This window comes from Aegilops tauschii, chromosome 5 (genome assembly GCF_002575655.3).
Source record: "Aegilops tauschii subsp. strangulata cultivar AL8/78 chromosome 5, Aet v6.0, whole genome shotgun sequence".
NCBI classification, from domain to species: domain Eukaryota; kingdom Viridiplantae; phylum Streptophyta; class Magnoliopsida; order Poales; family Poaceae; genus Aegilops; species Aegilops tauschii.
In genome coordinates, this window is record NC_053039.3 from 499,334,901 (window position 1) to 499,354,334 (window position 19,434).

Consider the following 19,434-nt stretch of genomic DNA (forward strand, 5'->3'; position numbering starts at 1 on the left):
CCCCGTGGCCACCCGCACTCAGGCTCGGTTGCGTCCCTTGTTGCACTTGTGTCCTCTTCCTTGCATAATCAGCCTCTGTCATGTCCACATCAGCTTCGGATGTATAATCTGCCTGCTCCTTGCTTCCCCCATCTTGATGAGAGAAAGAACCGTTTCCCCTAGCTCCTCGGCCTCCTCTTCGGCCTCCCCTCTGACCACGGCCCCCTCCGGGACCCTGTCCAGTGCGCATGGCCCAGGAAGCTCTGAGGTCTTTGAAAACTAAGGCTGTTGGAGGGTGAATCCCACTGCCATGTTCTTTGAAGAGGTCACCCAGCTTACCACAGACCGCACACCAATCGGGAAGCTTCTCATATCTAACCCGATATATCTGGCGCTTTCCGTCCCTTATCATAGAGACTGCATTCTTCAAGGGTTTGTTGACATCGATCCGGACCCAAACCCGATGGAAGTTCCCCACAAAGTCATGCGATTGGGGTTCTGCATATAAAACTTCTCCCACCTTTTGAGCTAGAGATGGAACCAGATGAGCATAGAGCGGTGGCACATCATGTATCTGCACCCAAATCTCGATAGTATCAAGTTGAACTGTCGTCGGTTTAGCCAGCCCATCATATGGTTTCAGAATAACGGCGTCTCCCCGGAAGTGCCATGGACCATCACGTGTTACTCTCTCCCAATCTCCCAGACATGAAAATTGGGTTGTATACAGATTATCCTCAAGCGGTTTGAACTGCACCTCCTGTGCAAGATCCCATGCCGCTCTCATATTCCTAAAAAACCAATATTGGCTGTATGATTTGGGCGAGTGCACCCTGACCAGCGCCATCCATCGCGTCGCCTCCGGCGGCGCCTCCTTCTCATCGAACACCACATCGTCAAGATCCTCCTCTCGAAGACCTAACTCCCTCATCAGTGCTGTCACGTCGTCCGTCTCGGGCGGCGCCGCTGACCGCGACCCCGAAGCTCCGTCAGACGCCATGGCAAAAAAACTCGAAACCCTAGCCCGATGAGAAACCACCGAGCCCTTGTAGATAGCCCTAGAGCCCTCCTCCCCAGTCCCGCCTGGACCAGGGGCGTCCCCGCACCCCCGCTCGACGAGAGGAGGCCCGAAGACACGTCGAAGGTAGGGAAGATTACGATCTCAACGATGGCGAACAGATTCGCCTTGAGAGGATGAAACCCTAACTAGAGGGAACGATTCCCGTTTGCAGCGCCGCGTCGTGCCTCCGACAGGAGCTATCTGTACAACATTGAATAGTGACACTTGCTGAAATTTGAGATGGGCTTTAAGCCCATAGAGCAATTTCTGAAAAATCTCTAAGGGCCCATGTGGGTTTATTGGCACTAGGTGGAGGTGGGAAGTTTAGTCCCACCCCGGAAGTGGAAGAGGAGTTGGACCTCCTTATAAGGGTTTCTCTTCTACATGCTATTGGAGCTTGAGAAGAGATGAGGCCCTCGCGCACTCTTGCGCCGCCCGCCTCGTCACGACGCGCCGCGAGTTGTGGGATTGAGGCGAGCCGAGCTCACACCTACGCGCTTATTTTTGCCAGTCACTAACGGAGAGTTCTCTAACAGCTGGGCCACGATCTGAGACGTCGGATTGTGGGCTGTCTCGAACGTGGGTCGAGCCCACGTTTCTTCACGCGGCTGCGCCTATATAGTGTGCAGTGCCTCCTAACCCTAGCCGCCACGAACAGATTCCACGCACACGCCCACCGTCGTTCCTTTGCTGCTGCTGCCGCCGGTGACTCCATCCCGTCCACCGCGTACACGATCGACGGGAGAGCAGGTCTCCGAAACCCCGTCTCTCCGGTTCCTGTACGGGAGAGAGGCGAATAGGTTTTTGGGAAGCGATTGCTCGTTGTTCGTCTACTTCCTCTACGTTCGCGTCGCCTTCATCATCACCATGTCCACCGACGCCGAACGTGCCACCGCCGAAAAAGCTGAAGCCGACAAGAAGGCCGCCGAGGACGCCGCTGCTGCCACCAACGCCGCGGCCTCTGCATGGCCTACTGGAGGGTATAACTCGTTTATCCCGCTCCTACTGTTTTCTGTTTCAGCCATGCTAGCGTTATACGTAGATCTTTCTGCAATTAGCGTAGTATGTGCTTGCTTGACTGAATATCAGTATGCGTTTATTTGTGTCGATGCCATGCTAGTGATTTACTCGTGAATTAATTTAATCGAGAAATTGCCTATTTATTCAACAACACTTGCAGCGCCTGAATCGTACAACAGCAAAGACTGAGAGAACTACTCAAGAGAGTAGATAGAGCTTATCTTTGAAGAGACTAAGCTGTTGGATATGTTTTTCTGATGCCACTCATTCCAACCTCCCAAGAAATGTGCCGACGTTATCATAAACATGCGTGACTCACACTGCTCAGAAGGAAAATTACACGCGTGAGTCGCACCTTGCGTCGATGTAGACTGCTCCATGGCTTGTGTAGGTGAAACCAATTAAAGTCAGTAGCAATCATGGCTTGTGTTGTATGCACAGAGAAATTGAGCATGCACATGTTACCCAACAAGTATATATGGATCGTGAAAATTTTAGTTGGTAGATGAAATAAATAGATATATCACCAGATGTTTTAGTATCATATATGGAAGTTATTTATATACATAGGCCAGTGCCATCTTTCACCTTACATGGCAGGCCTAGGCGCTCTCGTCTATGTGTGACAAGCAACAACATTCTTTCTTTCTTCTATCTTGTCCCATTCTCAGATGTCTGTAATTGTTTAACACAAAATACCCCAACGAATCCATTTGAAGTAGAAAAATGCGTGGTGAAGCAGTCCATGTCAACTCAAGGCGTGACGTGTGCGTGCGTGCGTGCGTGCGTGTTGAAGAGGAGATTACTACGTATAGAGAGAAAGGGTTCAGATCGTATCGTACACTGGTCGCTTGCCGGCGTTGAAGAGGAATAGAGGATGCGGCCGGCCTCTTCGCTGATGAGGGACTCGTCGACCCTTGTTGGCGCGCGGTTGATATTAAAGCAAGTTGACGGTGTCAGATCAGAGTTTGGGTGGGACACAGCTCCTCTGACATGCCGTGACGCCCACTGACAGGTGGCCCCGGGCCCGTGCGTCAGTGGCGCAACGGCAGCGGGCCGTACGTCAGAGGATCTGCCTCCGTTTGGGTGGGGTGAATTTAATATTGGAGGTTCGTGCCTGGCAAGTCACGACTCTAGAGTCGTGATCAGGCAGGACATGACCGACGTCGAGGATCAGGGAGGACATGAACGACAGTACAATTACCGTGATAGCAGAAAATAATCCTATGAGATCGGGTCGTTTTTCTCATACTGAAGGACCAAGCTGATCTTGGCAGCCTGGCGGATGGTGTGGCACGAGGAAGATGAGCATGACCCCTCGCCACCATGCACGACCCAAAGTCGGTGCACACCTGAGCCTTTCGTCCTTGCATGTCCTCGCTTTTGATAAGCAAACTAGAAAAAGACCATAGAGGAAGAGAAACTTGCAGATGTACTGTTGATGGGTTGTGCACCTGCGTATTCTTGGGGGCAAAAAAGCTATAAGAGTCTTTGGCATTAATTGTTTACTCTGAAACAAACGATGCACACCTGTTCTTCTGGAGCATAACTCCGGCAGAGAAAGGAGACATGGATATCGATGAAGATGTAACGCAAGGATGTCTGCATTTCTCCTACAACAAATTACTTGCGACTTTTGGGTATTGTTACTTTTTCATGAAAACATGAATCAGCTTTCCAGCAGTTGGAATCGCATGTTTTACATGAACAAATCCTTGCAGGCCGCTAAAATCCTGCCGACTGACAGTTTGCAACAGATCCGCACGATCGCGCTGCCGTCCGATTCGAATCCAACGGCGCGCGTTGCTTCTGTGGTTTGAACCATTGCAACAGGTCCGGACGACTTTTGAGTCGTACGATCGCGATCCCACGGCCATGTTAGGAAAGGATCTCTTGACTCACGCAATTTGTGGGGAGCGAATTATGGGCAGGTGGGCCGCAACTTTTATTGCCTTCCGCGCTGACTTCGGCAACTGCCATTCACGCGCATTAATTTTGGGGCCCACCTGGCTTGATTTTTGGGAAGCATGCTATTTTATTTGGCCAACAAAAATAACCGTGTCCAATGGGATTCGAACCTTGGACGTGTCCACAAGCCAAAGCATCATCTTGCACTAACCAACTCACATGCGTCTCATTGATGTTCAAACAGAATCACATCTTCTATTTGACCCGTGAGTTCTATCGTGTGTGCAAATACACCTTTTTCTTTTGCCCACTAAATGAGACGGCGCATCATGTTTATTTTCTCCCCATTTTTCCATGGTGGCAGTAGGCAAACTTTGATCATAAGGCAAAAAAGTTGTTGAAACTTTCCTAGCATGATAATTTGTGCATCCAAGAACTTTATAACTTTGATTCAAAGGAAAAGGGAGAATACTCCCCGTCACTTTTGTGTGAATATCAAGGTAACTCGCATATCACAGACCTGATAAATCATATAACTCAATCCTGATAACTTTGGCGTAGGCGGTGGGTGTCAATAAAATATGCTCCGGTAACTTTTGGTGTGAATAGCATGGTAACTCATGCATCGGAGACATGATAACTTATGCAACCCGGTCCTGATAACTTTGCCGAATAGAGGTGATGAAATATACCCCGATAACTTTTATGTGAATATCACGGTAACTCACACATCGCTGACCTAATAACTTGTGTGATTTTTGGGACCAAAAGATGTTGAAAACAAATCTTGATGCTAGTAGTTTCCATATTGTAGTTTTATAGCCTAAAAATCATGCTAAAGCTGAGAATTGAACTCAAGACTTCAATATTGAGATCTTAACACACTAGCCAACTCACCCACTACTTGGCTCCTGGCAAGTTCAAATAATATACCACTTTTTTGACCATCCGAGGTGAAAAAGTTGTTAAAATACACCCCGGTAACTTCTGTGTAAATAAGATGATAACTTACGTACAATTAACCTGATAACTACCTTGGACGAAAAGTTCTAGAAATATGCCATGATAACCTAGTGCAAATAGCATGGTAATTTACGCAACAGACACACGATAACTTACATACAACACATATGATAACTTTTTACCCTTGTGAAAAATGTTACTGAAACATATCCCGGTAACTTTTTTTTGTCGAAACATACCCGAGTGTGAAGTTACCACTACCCCATGCTAACGTTATCATGCTTCTTATGGTATAGTCATTAACCTTCTCATATTATAGTTATCAGGCTTATCATTGTATAGTTATTATGTTGCTCAAGTCATACTTATCACGCTGGTCATGCCAAAGTTACCAAGGAAAAAATATTATTGTTGATATAACAGAAAACGAAAGGTTCAAATAACCTTGTTTATATACAATAGACAACAACTAAAGGTGGCTTAGTTGGTTATTGGGCTCAAAGTCTAATGAATAGACTTGGGTTCAAGCCCCCTTTCTAACACTTCTATTTTCTTTTTATACTGTGTAGCCAAAAATCAGAAAAACCATTAGCGATTTACTATGACGTATACGGTTTTCGAGAGAAGAAAAAAACTCAGTGGAATCAAGCGTGCGGGTGCGAGAGGAACGTGGGTTACGATCGTGCGGATATGTTGCTTAACGTTCAGTCGACTGGACGTTAGCACAGTCCATCAGATTAATTAAAGTTAGCATCTACTTCTTCCTCTAACTAGTTAGATGGTTCATTTTTTTTTCTTGCTTCCGTCGTACTGTACAACATGGAATCTGTCCCGGGAAAAATACCCAAGAGTTGTCACTTTTTCTGTTGTGGCAAAAAGCTGTCGTGCTGCATTCATATGAGTGCCAACTACTCCCTCCGTTCCTAAATATAAGTCTTTGTAGAGATTTCACTATAGACTACATACAGAGTAAAATGAGTGAATCTACACTCTAAAATGCATCCATATACATCCGTATGTGGTCCATAGTGTAATCTCTACAAAGACTTATATTTAGTAACAGAATTTCAAAGCCTGGTCACAGTTTGGTGACTGACGCAAGGATCGGTCCGTGGACATTTGGTGACTAATGTTGGAAAACTAAAATTATCCAGGTCATTTGGTCCGGACATTTGAATTTAGGGCAGATTAGGTGACCCGCATTGGAGTTACCCTTCTCAGTTTGGTAGGACAGTGATAGTCCTATTTCAGTTGTTATACTGCAACCACAAGTGTGGCTGTCAACCGAGAACCTGCATGCGGAAATTCAGACTCCAGGCAGGAAATGGTTGCTAAAGTCTAAATAAAGAGGTTTTGGAATGAAGTAGTAATATAGAGACGACCATTGTCAAATGACGAAAATTTTGTATTGCGGTTGATCAGGTGATTAGATGAAACATAGACTTTCCTGCAAAAAGCCAAAAAAATAAAACATAAATTATAAAATTAGTACAAGTAAATATTTATTTGCTCGCAGCTGCACTGCTTGCTGGGTCTCGTTCGTGGGGAGCAAATAAGAAAAGAGACGGCGAGAAATATAAATTTGCGGCAGTTCTACACATGGGTTTGCATTGTTAGAAACGAAATGCTAAACTAGTAGTTTCTGGCACTGTTCACTCTGAAAGAGACATTACGTTCATACGTTTTCTCTATGACAGCCTCTCACGGCGCCTTGTACTGATGAGATTAATAGTTGCTTCAACCAAGACTACTACAGTTTGTCTCTTGACAACTCTATTATGTCACAAGTCTCCCTTAAGCATCGTACATTAGGGTGCAGGTGGAAGCGGGCTGTCCCCCTTGCAGTTTTCTGGAAGAGTTTGTGGACTTCTCCCGAATTCAAATTTATCTACATACACGCATGCATTGTTGTTTTTGTTTGGAATTCAGTTTCAAGTTCTTTTTCTGATATATCTTGTGAGATGTTTATGTGTTTTTATCTCTTGAGATTAATTTCATTCCTACTGACTTTTTTTGACAGTTTAATTTCATGCATTGTTGTTTTTGTTCAATATTTAGCTTCAAGTTATTTTTCTGTTATCACGTGAGATTGATTTCGCGTACAGACTTTTTTTGACAGTTTAAATGCAGAGCTTCGCAAGTTCCTGAATCTTTGTAGATAGGTTCAGTAGTTTACATGTAGGAATATTTGGACAAGGGTGACACTGCTTAATATCCACGTATGCTTTGTGGGCTGCCGAAAACACTGACAGCAGCTACGTGGAGGTGAGACATACTCGACGCCTCTGCGAGCATACGCAGGAAGCCGGGACTCTAGCAAACAGTTACCCTTGTGGAGATTGGGCGAACTAGTTAAGAAGTTAAGAGAGCAGACAGACGTTATCTATGAAGAGTCGGCGTAGTTGGATATGTTTTTCTGATGCCACTCATTCCGACCTCTCAAGAAATGTGTGCACGTTATCACAAACATGAGTGAGACACATTGTTAATGAACATGTGTGAGTCGCACCTTGCATAGATGTGGACTGCTCCATGGCTTGTGTACGTGAAACCTATTAAACTGGATGAGCAATCATAGTTTGTGCTGTATGCGGCTATGCGCAAACAAATTGAGTGTGCACACATTACCCAGCAAGTATATATGGACCAAAGAAAAATTTGAGTTGGTAGATGAAATAAATAGATTTATCACCAGTTGCTTTAGTATCACATATGGAAGGTGAGCATGAGCTCCTCGCCACCACGCAAGACCCAAGGTCGGTGCACGCCTGAGCCTTTCGTCCTTGTTGGTCATGTGTTGATAAGCAAAGAAGAAAGAGACGACAGAGGAAGAGAAATTTGCAGATGTACTATAGATTTTTATTTTACAGACATAAAGAGCCACCAAAGACCACATCCCAAGTGTTGAAGATGAAGAAATACTGCGCAGTAGAACAGATAACACAGAGATGATTAGCAGCGCCCTCCAGGGATTTTATTTTTTTTAGGTCTCCAGCCACAGCACGTTGAATCTCCACCCTTGCGCAGTATTTGTAGATGGGTTGTGCTTGCATGTTCTAGGGAAAGAACAAAAATGCTATAATAGTACTCTTCGGCATTGTTTACTCTGAACCAAACAACGCACACTGTTCTTCTAGAGAGTAACTCCAGCAGAGAAAGGAGACATGAATACCATGCAGTGTCTAGGAAGGATGTATGCCATGTCTGCTACTACAAATTACTTGGAGTTTTGGGTATTTGTTACTTTTTTAGTGAAAACATGAATCATCTTCCCGGCAGTTGGTGGAACCTCATGTTTTACATGAACAAATTCATGAAGGCCGGTGGAATCAAATTAATTAAACTTAGCCTCTACTTCTTGCTTCTGTCGTACTGTACTACAATTACACTTGACACATAAGCGAGCTAGAATGCTGAAAGCTGTGCTGCCAAGAAAATGGTATACTGTCATTCGGAGATTGCAGTTATTTTTTTGCAGGGTATTCGGAGATTGCAGTTTTTTCTTACGCCATTGGTGCAGTTGCTTCACTTCTTGGCTCATAATTCATAGAATATGTTGTTCAAGTTGCTTCGCTTTTTGGTTTCAATTGGTCTTCTTGCCTCTAATACACAGGACAGATACAAATACAATATGAACATAACCACTTTCAAACCATTCACGAGAAACATCCTTGAAATAGTTTACCTAAATTTTCAGTTATATAAGTTGCTTCGCTTCTTGGTTCCAGTTCCAAATAATTCACTTAGCTTCCATTTCATATTTTAAGTAGTTCACTTAACTTTTCTGCTACGGTTGTTCACTGCACCAATGACGCAACGGATCATCTATTAGTTGAATAGGTGGATAGGATTAGGCCACATGTCTCTATGGACAATGAATCTATTAGGTCGGGTTACATGCATAAAAAAAATCCACATGTGTGAATACGGAATTCTATTTCTGCAAGTTTTCTTACTAGAATTTTTTTTGTTTCATTTTAGTTTGTACATACGTAATTTCCCTTTTCAATTTACCCCTTGTTTGTCATACTCCAGTGAATACGTGTGTCAAGTCTCACGTGTGTAAATCAAGGTTAACAAATTGTGTTATCTCTAGATTCTAGGTAGAAAGAAAATTTCTGCCTGCCATGTTCCAAATTGCATTAGGACGCGAGCGCGCGTTTGAGAAGATGACCGCGATGAAGCTTTTCCTGCCTTCAACTCACGTGCAGATACTCCGCCATTCTTGACAATAGCAACATTTTGTCCGCGCAAATGTAACTTGCAGATTCCACACTACAAACGAAGCTGCGCGGCACGACCACCGATGGGTGCAATCTCTCGGGAAGATCTGGCAATAAAGTCAAATGTGCTTTTCCGAAGACACTCATTCCGAACTTCAAAGAAGAGTGTGTGTACATGTTCCCACGCGCACACAGTGCCGCATATCTCATGCCTACATGGAGCTGCTTGCTTAGCTGCCTATGGTCTAAACTCTAAACAGAGTTTGACGGTTTTAGTAACAAGTAGCAAAGGTGGAACAAATTGTAGATCGGATCGATCGAGCATGGCGTGTGTGATGTTGGTAGGCTGAGAGGGAGACAACAGAATCATGCAGTTGGGTGACCTTCTTTTTTTAATCGTATAGGCTTAGACAATAGAATCGTGTAGCTGCGCGACCTGAGGAGTGTGCATATATAGACCGAGGAATGCAGGAGAGGGGATGACTCCCAACTTCGAGAGGCGGGCCTGGAACAAACAGAGCCCGCGAACGCATCTTTAGCCCATGTGGCCTGGGTAGCGTGCACACTGGAATCCGACGTTGTGGGTCGCCTCGGGTGCGCGGCCTCCCACACGATCTCTCTCTCTCTCTCTCTCTCTCTCTCTCTCTCTCTCTCTCGCTTTCGGCAAAGCCACGCGCACTCCACTCCCCGACCGTTACCATAATAATTTGGAGATAACCTTGAATTACATTTGAGTAAATAATTACACAATATCGTAAACCAACAACCTTAATTTTGATGAATATCATACGATACTTGTAGTATATAAGATACTGGGGTGAAAAATAGAGCAAAATGGGCAGAGTTGCTAGTTTCTGTAACATTTAGTGAAAGAGGGAGAGAACAAAAAATTCCAAATATGGAAGCAGAAAATACATAAAACAAATATAGAGCAGTTAGGGTTACGGTATGGTTGAATGGGTGGATGGGATTAGACCACATGTCTATGGACAATGAATCTATGAGGTCGAGCTACATGCACATAGAAAATTACGTTTGTGCATACTATATAGTAGAAGCCGTTGTTCCGTTTCATTCAGTTCACACAAGTCTCTCTTTAAATTTCTGTTTCCACAAAGTGTGCTATTTCCGTAATTCGATGCAATAAACGACTTGCATATGCCATACTCCAAACTGAATTAGGACATGAATGCATGCGTGTGGGAAGTCAATCACGGCCGATCTCCGTGGGACTTCAACCAACCACCGGATGCTCTGATGAACTCCATGGGTTTGACAGCCTGTCCTTGCGGATGTAGGTTTGAGATGCCACCGTATAGACGAAGCTACGCGGCACGACCGCCGGTGGGCACAATCTCTCAGGATAATATGGAACACAAGTCGAAAGTGTTTTCCCGCTGCCACTCATTTCCGAACCACGAAGAAGCACGTGTAGTCGTGTACATGCCGCCACACGCGCGCAATGTCTCATGCCTACGCGGAGTTACTTGCTTAACTAACTGTCTATGGTCTATATGGAGCTTGATGGTTTCAGTATCAAGCAGTAGAGCTGGAAGAAAATTGTCGATCGGATCGAGCACGGCGTTTGTTTGTGGTGTTGGTAGGCTGAGAGGGAGAGCGAGTGTGTGTATATATGTAGACCGAGGAGGGGAAAGGCGGAGGGGTGGGCTTCGAACTACCGAGAGGCGGGCCTGAAACAAGCACGGCCCGCGAAGGGATTGTTGGCCCATGTGGCCTGGGCAGCGTGCACACTCTCACCGCGCGGATCGGAATGATGGACCGAGGAGGATTCCGACCGTTGGGTCGCCTCGTGGTGCGCGGCCTCCCACGCTCTCTCTCTTTCGGCAAGGCAAAGCCACGCGCACCTCCTCTCCCCGACCGTTGCCAAAAATTCCCCTTCAAAACCTCCCACGCCGAACACACCATCCCCACCCCGGACGCGAATCCAGCGCCACACACCCTACCCCACCCCACCCTCGCCGGAGAAGAAAGATCCATCCCATCCAATCCGCACCAGCCCAGCCCATGGCCGACGCCGCCGCGCTCGTCGCCGTGCCGCCGCAGCAGCGGCACCCGCTGAGCCAGATCGCGGCGAGCGGGACGCACCGGCTGCTGCTCAAGCAGTGGCTCAAGGAGGAGGACCTGCTGGCGCGCCGCGTCGCGCTGCGGGAGGCCCGCCTCGACGGCGCGCGCAAGGAGATCGCCTTCCTCTACTGCGCCTTCTTCGCCTTCCACGCCGCCTCCGTCCTCGTCCTCTTCCTCTCCGCCTCCATCCCCTCCCCCGGCCCGTACTCCTCCTCCTGCCGCCGCTCCTGGATCCCCTGCCTCGTCTCGCTGCTCGCCTCCCTGGCCATGCTCTGGGCGCTGCGGTACAAGGCGGACACGGAGGCCGTGCTGGAGCGGGTGCTGGCGCGGGAGCAGGAGGACGCCGCGCTGCTCGGGCGCTGCGTCGCCGAGCTCAAGCGCAAGGGGCTCGAGTTCGACCTGCTCAAGGAGGTGGACGCGCTGCGCAGGGCCAAGGCCCTCCGCGTCGAGGCCAAGGCCGGCGCCGACGGGCCCAGGCGCTGGCCCGCCAGGGACCTCCCCGTCTTCGCCCTCTTCGGCGCGGCATGCGGCGTCCTCGTGCTCACCAGGTTCCTGCTCTGCAACTAAGCCGGATCTCACGAACCATAGATCGATTGATGTTCTGTTCTGTTCGTTCCTGCAGAACTGTTTGTTCTGCGAATTTTGATGTCTGTAATAAGGATAAGATCTGATGCGTTTAGTTTCGTCTGTGTTGGTGTTTGCTGCTATACCAGAGGGGCAAAATTACACTCCCAAACCTCAAGTGTATGATGACCGACCATGAAGATACATGTTAATCCCCAAAATTTTGTCCTCTTTACATTGTCCTGGCGCAGGATTGTGATTGTTCTGCGATGTTTCTCTTAAACATGTCAGAATTTCAGTTAGCCGGGTTTCTGAAAACCGACGAAAAATTGGCACCGCAATTTGGCATGACACCATTTGGAATGTTGTGGGAAATGTTCAGAACAAATTACCAAGTGCTGGTGTTGGGATACATTCTGGAACATCAAGGAAGGGGTACAGGCGATGTACACAGGAGCTAGGATGAATCAGTCAGTCTTGAGGAAACCAAGTGTATGTATATTAGAAGAGACGGTGCCAGCTCAACTCTCTAGTTCCTGAATCTATTCTCCTCCTTTTGCTTGCCCTTTACACCTGAAAACTCTTGACAAACCCGATTCCATGCAGCTTCAGATGCAAGCCTGATGAAGGAAATTGCAAACCAAGAAACCTCTTGAGAAGTGGTTAGCTGATTGCAATCGAAACCAAACAACGGTTAATCACCGCAAACCATTCCACCATGGATTTGCACTTACTGCAATTAAAAACATGAAGTGTGTTTACAAAATTATCACGGTATTATTGCCATGATGATGTGTTGGTTTTTGTTTGTGCTTGTACCAAAGGGCAAAATCAAAACATGTGCAATCACAATCCCCTCTCAAACCTCCATACAATTAATTACCATACATTGATATAGTTCCGCCTTCTTGCTTATGAGTATTACAAGATATCTAAAGAATTCAGCCCATGCTGTCAGCTTTTCCATCCGGATCAATTTCCCTGATCTCAAGCCACCTGGTGCTATTTTTGGAACATTTGGGGAAGAAATGTGCAAAATCAGATTTGGTGTTTTATTTATTTATCCAACTGGCCTTGCATCGAAAAGCATTCTTCAAGGAACTTTTGCGGGCAGTGCCAGCTCAACTCTATCAAGTTCCTGAATCTGTACTCCTCCTTTTGCTTGACTTTTGACACCTGAAACTCTTCCACCACATCAGAAACCCAATTCCGCTCAGCTTCAGACGCAAGCCTGAGAAAGCAAAATTGCATACAAACCAAGCAACGGTTGATTGATTATCACAAACTAATATTCATTACATCGATTTGCGCATCTCATAGAAACGCAACTGTGATCACAAATCATCACACCGGATCAACATCCCTTCCTCCTTCACAGTAAACACCACACAAGAAACGAGCAACAAATGACTCCATGTACACGGTAATAATCAAACCCAGTAAACAAACAACACCAACGCTCCAGCCGAGGAGGAGGAGGAAGCTCGACCGATCAGACGGCGTCGGGGCCCTCCTTCTTCATCGGGACCGGGACCGGGTACGGCCCCGGGGACTGCCCGGCCACGCCAGGCGGCGGCAGCGGCGTGCCGTAGATCTGGGCGCCGACGCCGGCGCGCATCTCCTCGCGGCCCTTGTGCTTGCCGAGGAAGTAGCAGCCGAAGCCGAGCAGGATGGTGAAGAATATGAAGGGCAGCGAGATCACCAGCACGAACCCCATTCCCCTCCCTCCCGGATGGATGCCTTCAATCCGAGGCCGGCTTGGATGCTTGAGCTTGACTGATTAGCTGCCTGGACGTGCGGTACGAGGATGGTGAGGTTGGTGGGGGGATGCTTGGGATCGAATTGCTGCGGTGCTCTGCGCTGGGAGGGGAAGCCGCGTGGGGATTGGGGGGTTTATATACACGGGGGACATGGATGAGGGAAGCGGCGGAGGAGAAGGATCGTGTGGAAGAAGGCGGCTGGGGCTGGAAGCTTGTGGAGTGTGCTGCCGTGAGCGCGTGACTGCGTATGGGTGACCGTTGGCCTGGTGCTTAATTTGGGGGGCAACGGTCGAATGCCTTGGGGTCTTCTGTTCCGTGGAGCGTGTTTCAGCCACGTCGCCTTCAAGGTTACAAGTGTAGGGGTACCCCATCTTCGATGGTGTTTTGGATTTTCTGTTGCAAAATCAGGAGGGGGGGGGGGGGGGGGGGGGGGGGGGGGGGAGAGAGATTTAGTGGTACACAGTGGAAATGGTTTTACCATCATTTTTTGATTCCTTTTTTTTTGCTGGTGGCCGGGATTACTCTCTTGTGGTCGAACGTGTTGTGTTGTCGGCCTGACCATGAGAAAACCATGGTGGCCAAGAGAAAACATGGTCGGCCGTGTTGTGCTGTCGACGAGCCGAAGCCGGAGACAACATGGTCGATTTGCGGAGGTGATGTTGCAGGCTCGTCAGAGTAAGGGCAAGCCAAAGACGGAGACGGCGTGGCCAGACATTCTGTAAATGGTGGAAACGAGGGCGGTAATGAGCAACAGATGAGAGCCCCTATCCCGGCTTAGGGTTAGGATGGTAGAAGATTAGCATCGAAGAATAAGCATGATAGCGGGACTTAGAGGGATGGTCGAGGTGATGACGAACTGATGGTGGTGGAGGATGGGGCAGGGTCGGGCAATGAGGTGGTGCAGTAATGGTACGTATGGGCCAATGTGGGTCGGCGCGTTATCCACGGGCAGCCGTGGCAAGAGAAGATGGTGCGGCAGCGATTTCGACAAGACGCATAGCCTGCTTAGGGTTAGGATGATGGAAGGTCGATGCCGGACAATAAGCAGGATAGAGGGACCTAGAGGGATGGGCGAGGCGACGACGAACCGATGGTGGTCGAGGATGGAGTAGGGCAGGGCAATGAGACGGTGCGGCAGTGAAGCGCACCAGCCAATGTACAGTGAATTCGTGAGAACAGAGTACTCCGCCGTAGGCTCGAACTTAACACGACGGTTTTCAGTAACTAAAGCTGAGGGTGGTCTTTCTAGCCCTGAAGAAAAAAAACTAACCTCTTCCATCTTTCTTTAGTCGAACGAACTTGGGCCTGTGAGTATTTGGGAAAATAAATTATATACGAGTATATAGGAACCTCTTTTTTTGTAAGAAGAGATAAGGCAGAGGGAATCATATAAAGCTGGAAATTAGAAGAAATTCATCCTTATTTCTTTGTTTTTATTTAATCCCTCAAAGCCAAAGGCAATTCTTTCATGATTATCGCTCAATGATTCTAGACTTCCCTCCTGAGTTTCACCCTTTGTGCATTCTGGAAGATCTTGGACCGAAAGTACAAAGGGTAAAAGTTTGCAAAAAACTGCCAAAAAGAAGAATGAATTTCAGGGAAATACAAGTCCAGGAGAGACAAGGGATGGTAATAAGTCAGGCCAAGCCAAGGAACATGACACGATGGATAGCATTCAGGAGAATCCAAGCCTAGCAAACCAGTATTAATACCACAACACATGCGTTTTTCAAGGGGTGTTTCTTGCGTTTACAGGCTCCGACATCATACGAGTAGAGACCTCGGACAACACTTCATCAGCTAGAGCCATGCATAACAGCTGAATGATACTCTTACGTTTTACAGGAAACCTGGATATATCTGTCTTATTAACAGCACTGCGGCAACAGCATTACCACGGACAGCATGGATTTGCATCCGGCTGAAGCCCACAGGTGATCATGGATCCGCCCTAGTGCGCCCGGTCGCGGAGGACATCGAGCTCCACCTCGGTCGGGTCAGTTGCCTGGATCTCGTAGTGGAACCCGTCGAGCTCCTGCTTGATGCGGTCCTTGGAGGTGGAGTACAGCATCTTGGCGCGGATGCGGGATGTGTCAGGGGACCTGGTGCAGCATGTGCATTATTAGTTATAAATAAGTTGAAGTGAGACCAATGGACAGGGAGGAGAGGATGCATTAGACAATCAGGCATGTGCAGAAGGTGATTTTTTTTTTTGATCTATGCATAAGAGCACTGCTATCAGACAAGTCAACTTTCGCAATAAAGAACCAACAAATTGGCAAAGCATATTCTGAAGACATGTGGACATACACTGTTGTTCTTCCTGGAGAGCTACAGCATAGATACCAGGTACAATCAAAATAAGAAAAGGCTATCATGGCTATAGATTCCTCTAGCAATGTCCGTCATGGTTATAAATAAGCTGAAGTGATATAAAGAGAAAAGAGGGAGTGCATCGGCTATAAAGCAGTGCGAATGGTGATTTTTCAGCTATGCATACTAGTACTGCTATCAGAGAAGTCAACTTTCGTAATGGAGAACAAATTGACACTATTGGCAAAGCATATTCTGAAGACAAGTGGACATGCGGTGTTATCTTTTCTGGACAGCTACAAGCACAGATACAAAACAAGAAAAGGCTATCATGGCTATAGATTCCTCTAGCAATACTCGTCCAGGTTCATAATTCAATACTTCATATAGGCAAAATTAAGAAACCAACAATATCTAGTGTAGATTCATGACAAGCACTACACTGCTTACCCTACCAGGAACTCCCATGACTATTCAACAAGGTCTAGTTAGGGTTCATTTTTTCAAAGAAGCCATTTAAGACTAATTGGCAGATAGTTTCTCATCTTAACGCGGACATTAACATATGGATATGTGACTATGAAGCTCACCAGGCAATGAAGAAAATCTTGCTTTTCTGCACATTCTCCCCAGTAACAAAGTCAAAATCATAAAGGGCATATCTGCAGTCATTCTCTGGGAGACAAGCCAGGAAATCATCATAACTCTCAGTTGTAGCCCCCGTCTTCTCCACAACAACCTGCTTTTGCTTTTCTTCTATTTTGAAGATGACATAGCGAAATGCCTTCTTCATCTGAAGCTCCAGGAATGTCTCCCTGATATCAGGAGCAACTCCCATGCCAGAGGATGCATTGGACTGCAAAAAGAACACATATAAGAGAATGAAATGAAGGAAACCAAAAACTTGACAACAAGACAAAATGTTTGAGAGTGAGTCTCTGTTCCAGATTATCCCATAATTCCAAACAAATATATATTAAAAAAAGACTTCATGCTTGGCTGATAATATTGCCTAGCATTCCAACTGGATATGTGCGACTGTAAAAACAAGTAAATAGCCGTTCAATTGTTCAACAGGTCAAATGAATCACCAGCAACACCTCAGTAATGATAACAGTGTAAACAGCCTAGTTGGTGGTCATGTTGATACAATCATAGTGTTCAATGTAAAGTTCAGAAGGTCTGCATTTCTACTTTTAAGATTGGGTTTAAATTCACAAGGGGTCAGATTAAGGAAATGATTTGTTTCTGTAAAGGATGATCGGCCTGATCAGAGACCAGGGTAGTGTCCTGGGACGATAAGCCACGCTTTGTTGTTGATGGTCATTTGGAAAAAGGTTCTAATAACTTCTGTTGGAAGGCTTTCGCCCCCAGTCATGTTCTCCTAACTAAGATTCCATTCTTTGACACAGAAATATGCAGTAAACAGGAAACGAGGCTCTTAGATCGGTCATCCTGGTTAACAAATGGAGCTGATTCCACTAGCATGCCAAAATACAACCAGGGAACCAACTACGTCATCTCTCTTTGAATTATTCAACCCAGCCCTGGATAAAAACTACCATAGTAAAATTCATGAACCCTGTAATGTCAATTGCATGACTACAAAATCCAACAATAAACAAAGAGTTCAAATACCACGTAACAAGCTCTAGTACACCAATTTGTCATAAAGAGCAACCCCAATCTTGCAGAAGATCAATTGTTCAAGATGTATTAACCAATATGATAAGATTGACAGTAAGCGTAACCAGAACATGAATATGAGTGCTTCCACCCTAAAAATAGGGAACTCGGCTATTTCTCACTCCAAGAAGGAAAAGACTGGTTCAAACATGGCTATCCCTCGACCACCGATGGGGACTCAATTTTCAATGATAATGCAAGCAAGCATGGTCCACTCTGATATGAAAGAATAATGGTCATGTATCCAAGGGGCAACTGACACGCCAAGTGGTCCATGCTCTCCTTAATTTCCATGGCGACATAGATATCGACACCTGGTGCTGATGGCATGCAGTACAGATAACTACAGAAAACAGATAAACTACCAGAACAAAAAAAATCAGGTAATCAGCCAAACCCACGCCAAATTAGGTACCCACCGAACCATCCCCAGTCCATCCATCCTCTCTCTACCGCCACCTTCCGCTTACCCTCCGCAATCCACACCACCTTGCACTACTCGAAACCCAGAGCGGTTGCTGGAAAAAACAGAAAACCCGTCGCAACAGACGGAACAAACCGCTCGTGCGCCGTCGGATCCCACGGCCTGCGGCCGTCTCGATCAGATCTGACCCAGCGGGCCACGACCAACCCCTACAGTACAACCGCCCGCAGATCTAAAACTCCGCACGCGTGCGAGCAAAACGGACTGCCGGCGCGGATCGAGGCGAGCGGGGAGAGGGAGGGGGCGGGGGAGGCGGCGACTCACGGAGGTGCGCATGAACGCCATGGGGTCGGGTCGGGTCGGAGGGGGGGACGGGCGGCGCCTCCGCGTCGATCGTACGCGGACGGGTTGAGGAGGAAAGGAGACGAGATTATTCCCGTTGCTGTTCTCTTCCCTTTTTTTCAGAGGGAGCGCTGTTGGCTGCGTCTGTTGGTGTGGCGAGGAGGAGGAGTCTGAATCAGAACGGGGCGTGCGTTCATATACGCGCACGCACGCAGGCGCCGGTGGTTTGGGCGGCGCGTGAGGGTTTGGGCGGGTCGCTGGCGGGTGGGGCTTTGGGGTCCGTGGGGAAGGGGTGTCAGTGGGGTCGATGGGGGTGGACGGTGGGTGCGGGTGTGCGGGGGGGCTGCGCGGCGGCGGATCCAGCGGCTGCGATGCGTGCGGCGGGCTGGATATCACGGATCCTGCGGGCGGGCCCGCTCGCAGAGCCGTGATGCGTTCGGGCTCTTTTGCGATATGCAGGAATAAAAACGAGGGCAGCAATGGTGGGAATAAATACGAGGGCATTTTCATGTTAAAAAAAAACAGGAAATTTCGCAGAGTCTTGCTGCACGCGTTGGCGTTGGTGGTAGATAGAGTGGGTGAATGAAACGGTCGTCTTCTTCTTGCCGAGGTAAGGTATTTAGGTATTCTTGATTGATGACTGAATGGTTTTCTTAGGAAGAAGCATTATTGTCAATCAAACTGGGGTTCTCCTTCTCGAGAGAGTATCTGGTGCTGCCGAGGCTTAAATGCTACTATGATACGGGCATCTGGGCCGTCGTATTCTTACAACGGACGGCATCTGTGAGTTGTTGGATCTGCTGGATCTATGCGCGATTTTTGGACTCTTCGTAGGCTTTTTTGTAAATGTTGTAGAATTATTGAGAGCCATCAGATCCGAGAATCCGACGGCCCAGAAGCTTGTATCACGGTATCACCTAAAGCTTGGTAGCACTAGATGTTTTCCCTTCTCCTCTACTCTCTCGCGAGCCTCGTTATCGTCGCCCCTTTCCTTCCTAGACTTCCCTCGTCACCCTTCGCACGGCCCTCCCTCCCCTCTCCTCCATGGCTCCGCCAGTGGTGAGGCCCCTCCCCTCACCCTACCCAAGGTTTTTGTTGTGTTCATAC

At 47.3% G+C, this 19,434-nt stretch overlaps 3 protein-coding genes across 3 annotated transcripts; 1 reads left to right on the top strand and 2 right to left on the bottom strand.

Annotated features, from left to right (window-relative positions):
- Positions 1-11,073: 11,073 nt before the first annotated feature.
- On the top strand, positions 11,074-12,037 carry LOC109759133 (uncharacterized). The gene has a single exon (XM_020317968.4). It carries the CDS (start codon positions 11,179-11,181, stop codon positions 11,803-11,805), a length of 627 nt encoding a protein of 208 aa, XP_020173557.1. The 5' UTR covers positions 11,074-11,178; the 3' UTR covers positions 11,806-12,037.
- Positions 12,038-13,047: 1,010 nt separating this feature from the next.
- On the bottom strand, positions 13,048-13,684 carry LOC109759126 (uncharacterized). The gene has a single exon (XM_020317961.4). It carries the CDS (start codon positions 13,517-13,519, stop codon positions 13,295-13,297), a length of 225 nt encoding a protein of 74 aa, XP_020173550.1. The 5' UTR covers positions 13,520-13,684; the 3' UTR covers positions 13,048-13,294.
- Positions 13,685-15,231: 1,547 nt separating this feature from the next.
- Positions 15,232-18,559, bottom strand: LOC109759106 (actin-depolymerizing factor 2). Its single transcript, XM_020317943.4, has 3 exons — positions 18,310-18,559; positions 16,466-16,731; positions 15,232-15,664 (listed from the first exon to the last, which is right to left on the bottom strand). The coding sequence occupies exons 1-3, from the start codon at positions 18,328-18,330 to the stop codon at positions 15,514-15,516; spliced, it is 438 nt and encodes a 145-aa protein (XP_020173532.1). The 5' UTR covers positions 18,331-18,559; the 3' UTR covers positions 15,232-15,513.
- Between the last annotated feature and the right edge of the window lie 875 nt (positions 18,560-19,434).

Coding starts and splice junctions, on each gene's coding strand:
- LOC109759133 (XM_020317968.4), top strand. CDS start 11,179: ATGGCCGACGCCGCCGCGCTCGTCGCCGTGCCGCCGCAGCAGCGGCAC.
- LOC109759126 (XM_020317961.4), bottom strand. CDS start 13,519: ATGGGGTTCGTGCTGGTGATCTCGCTGCCCTTCATATTCTTCACCATC.
- LOC109759106 (XM_020317943.4), bottom strand. CDS start 18,330: ATGGCGTTCATGCGCACCTCC. Junction 16,732..18,309: donor TGGCGTTCATGCGCACCTCC/GTGAGTCGCCGC, acceptor TTCTTTTTGCAG/TCCAATGCATCCTCTGGCAT. Junction 15,665..16,465: donor AAGATTTTCTTCATTGCCTG/GTGAGCTTCATA, acceptor ATGCTGCACCAG/GTCCCCTGACACATCCCGCA.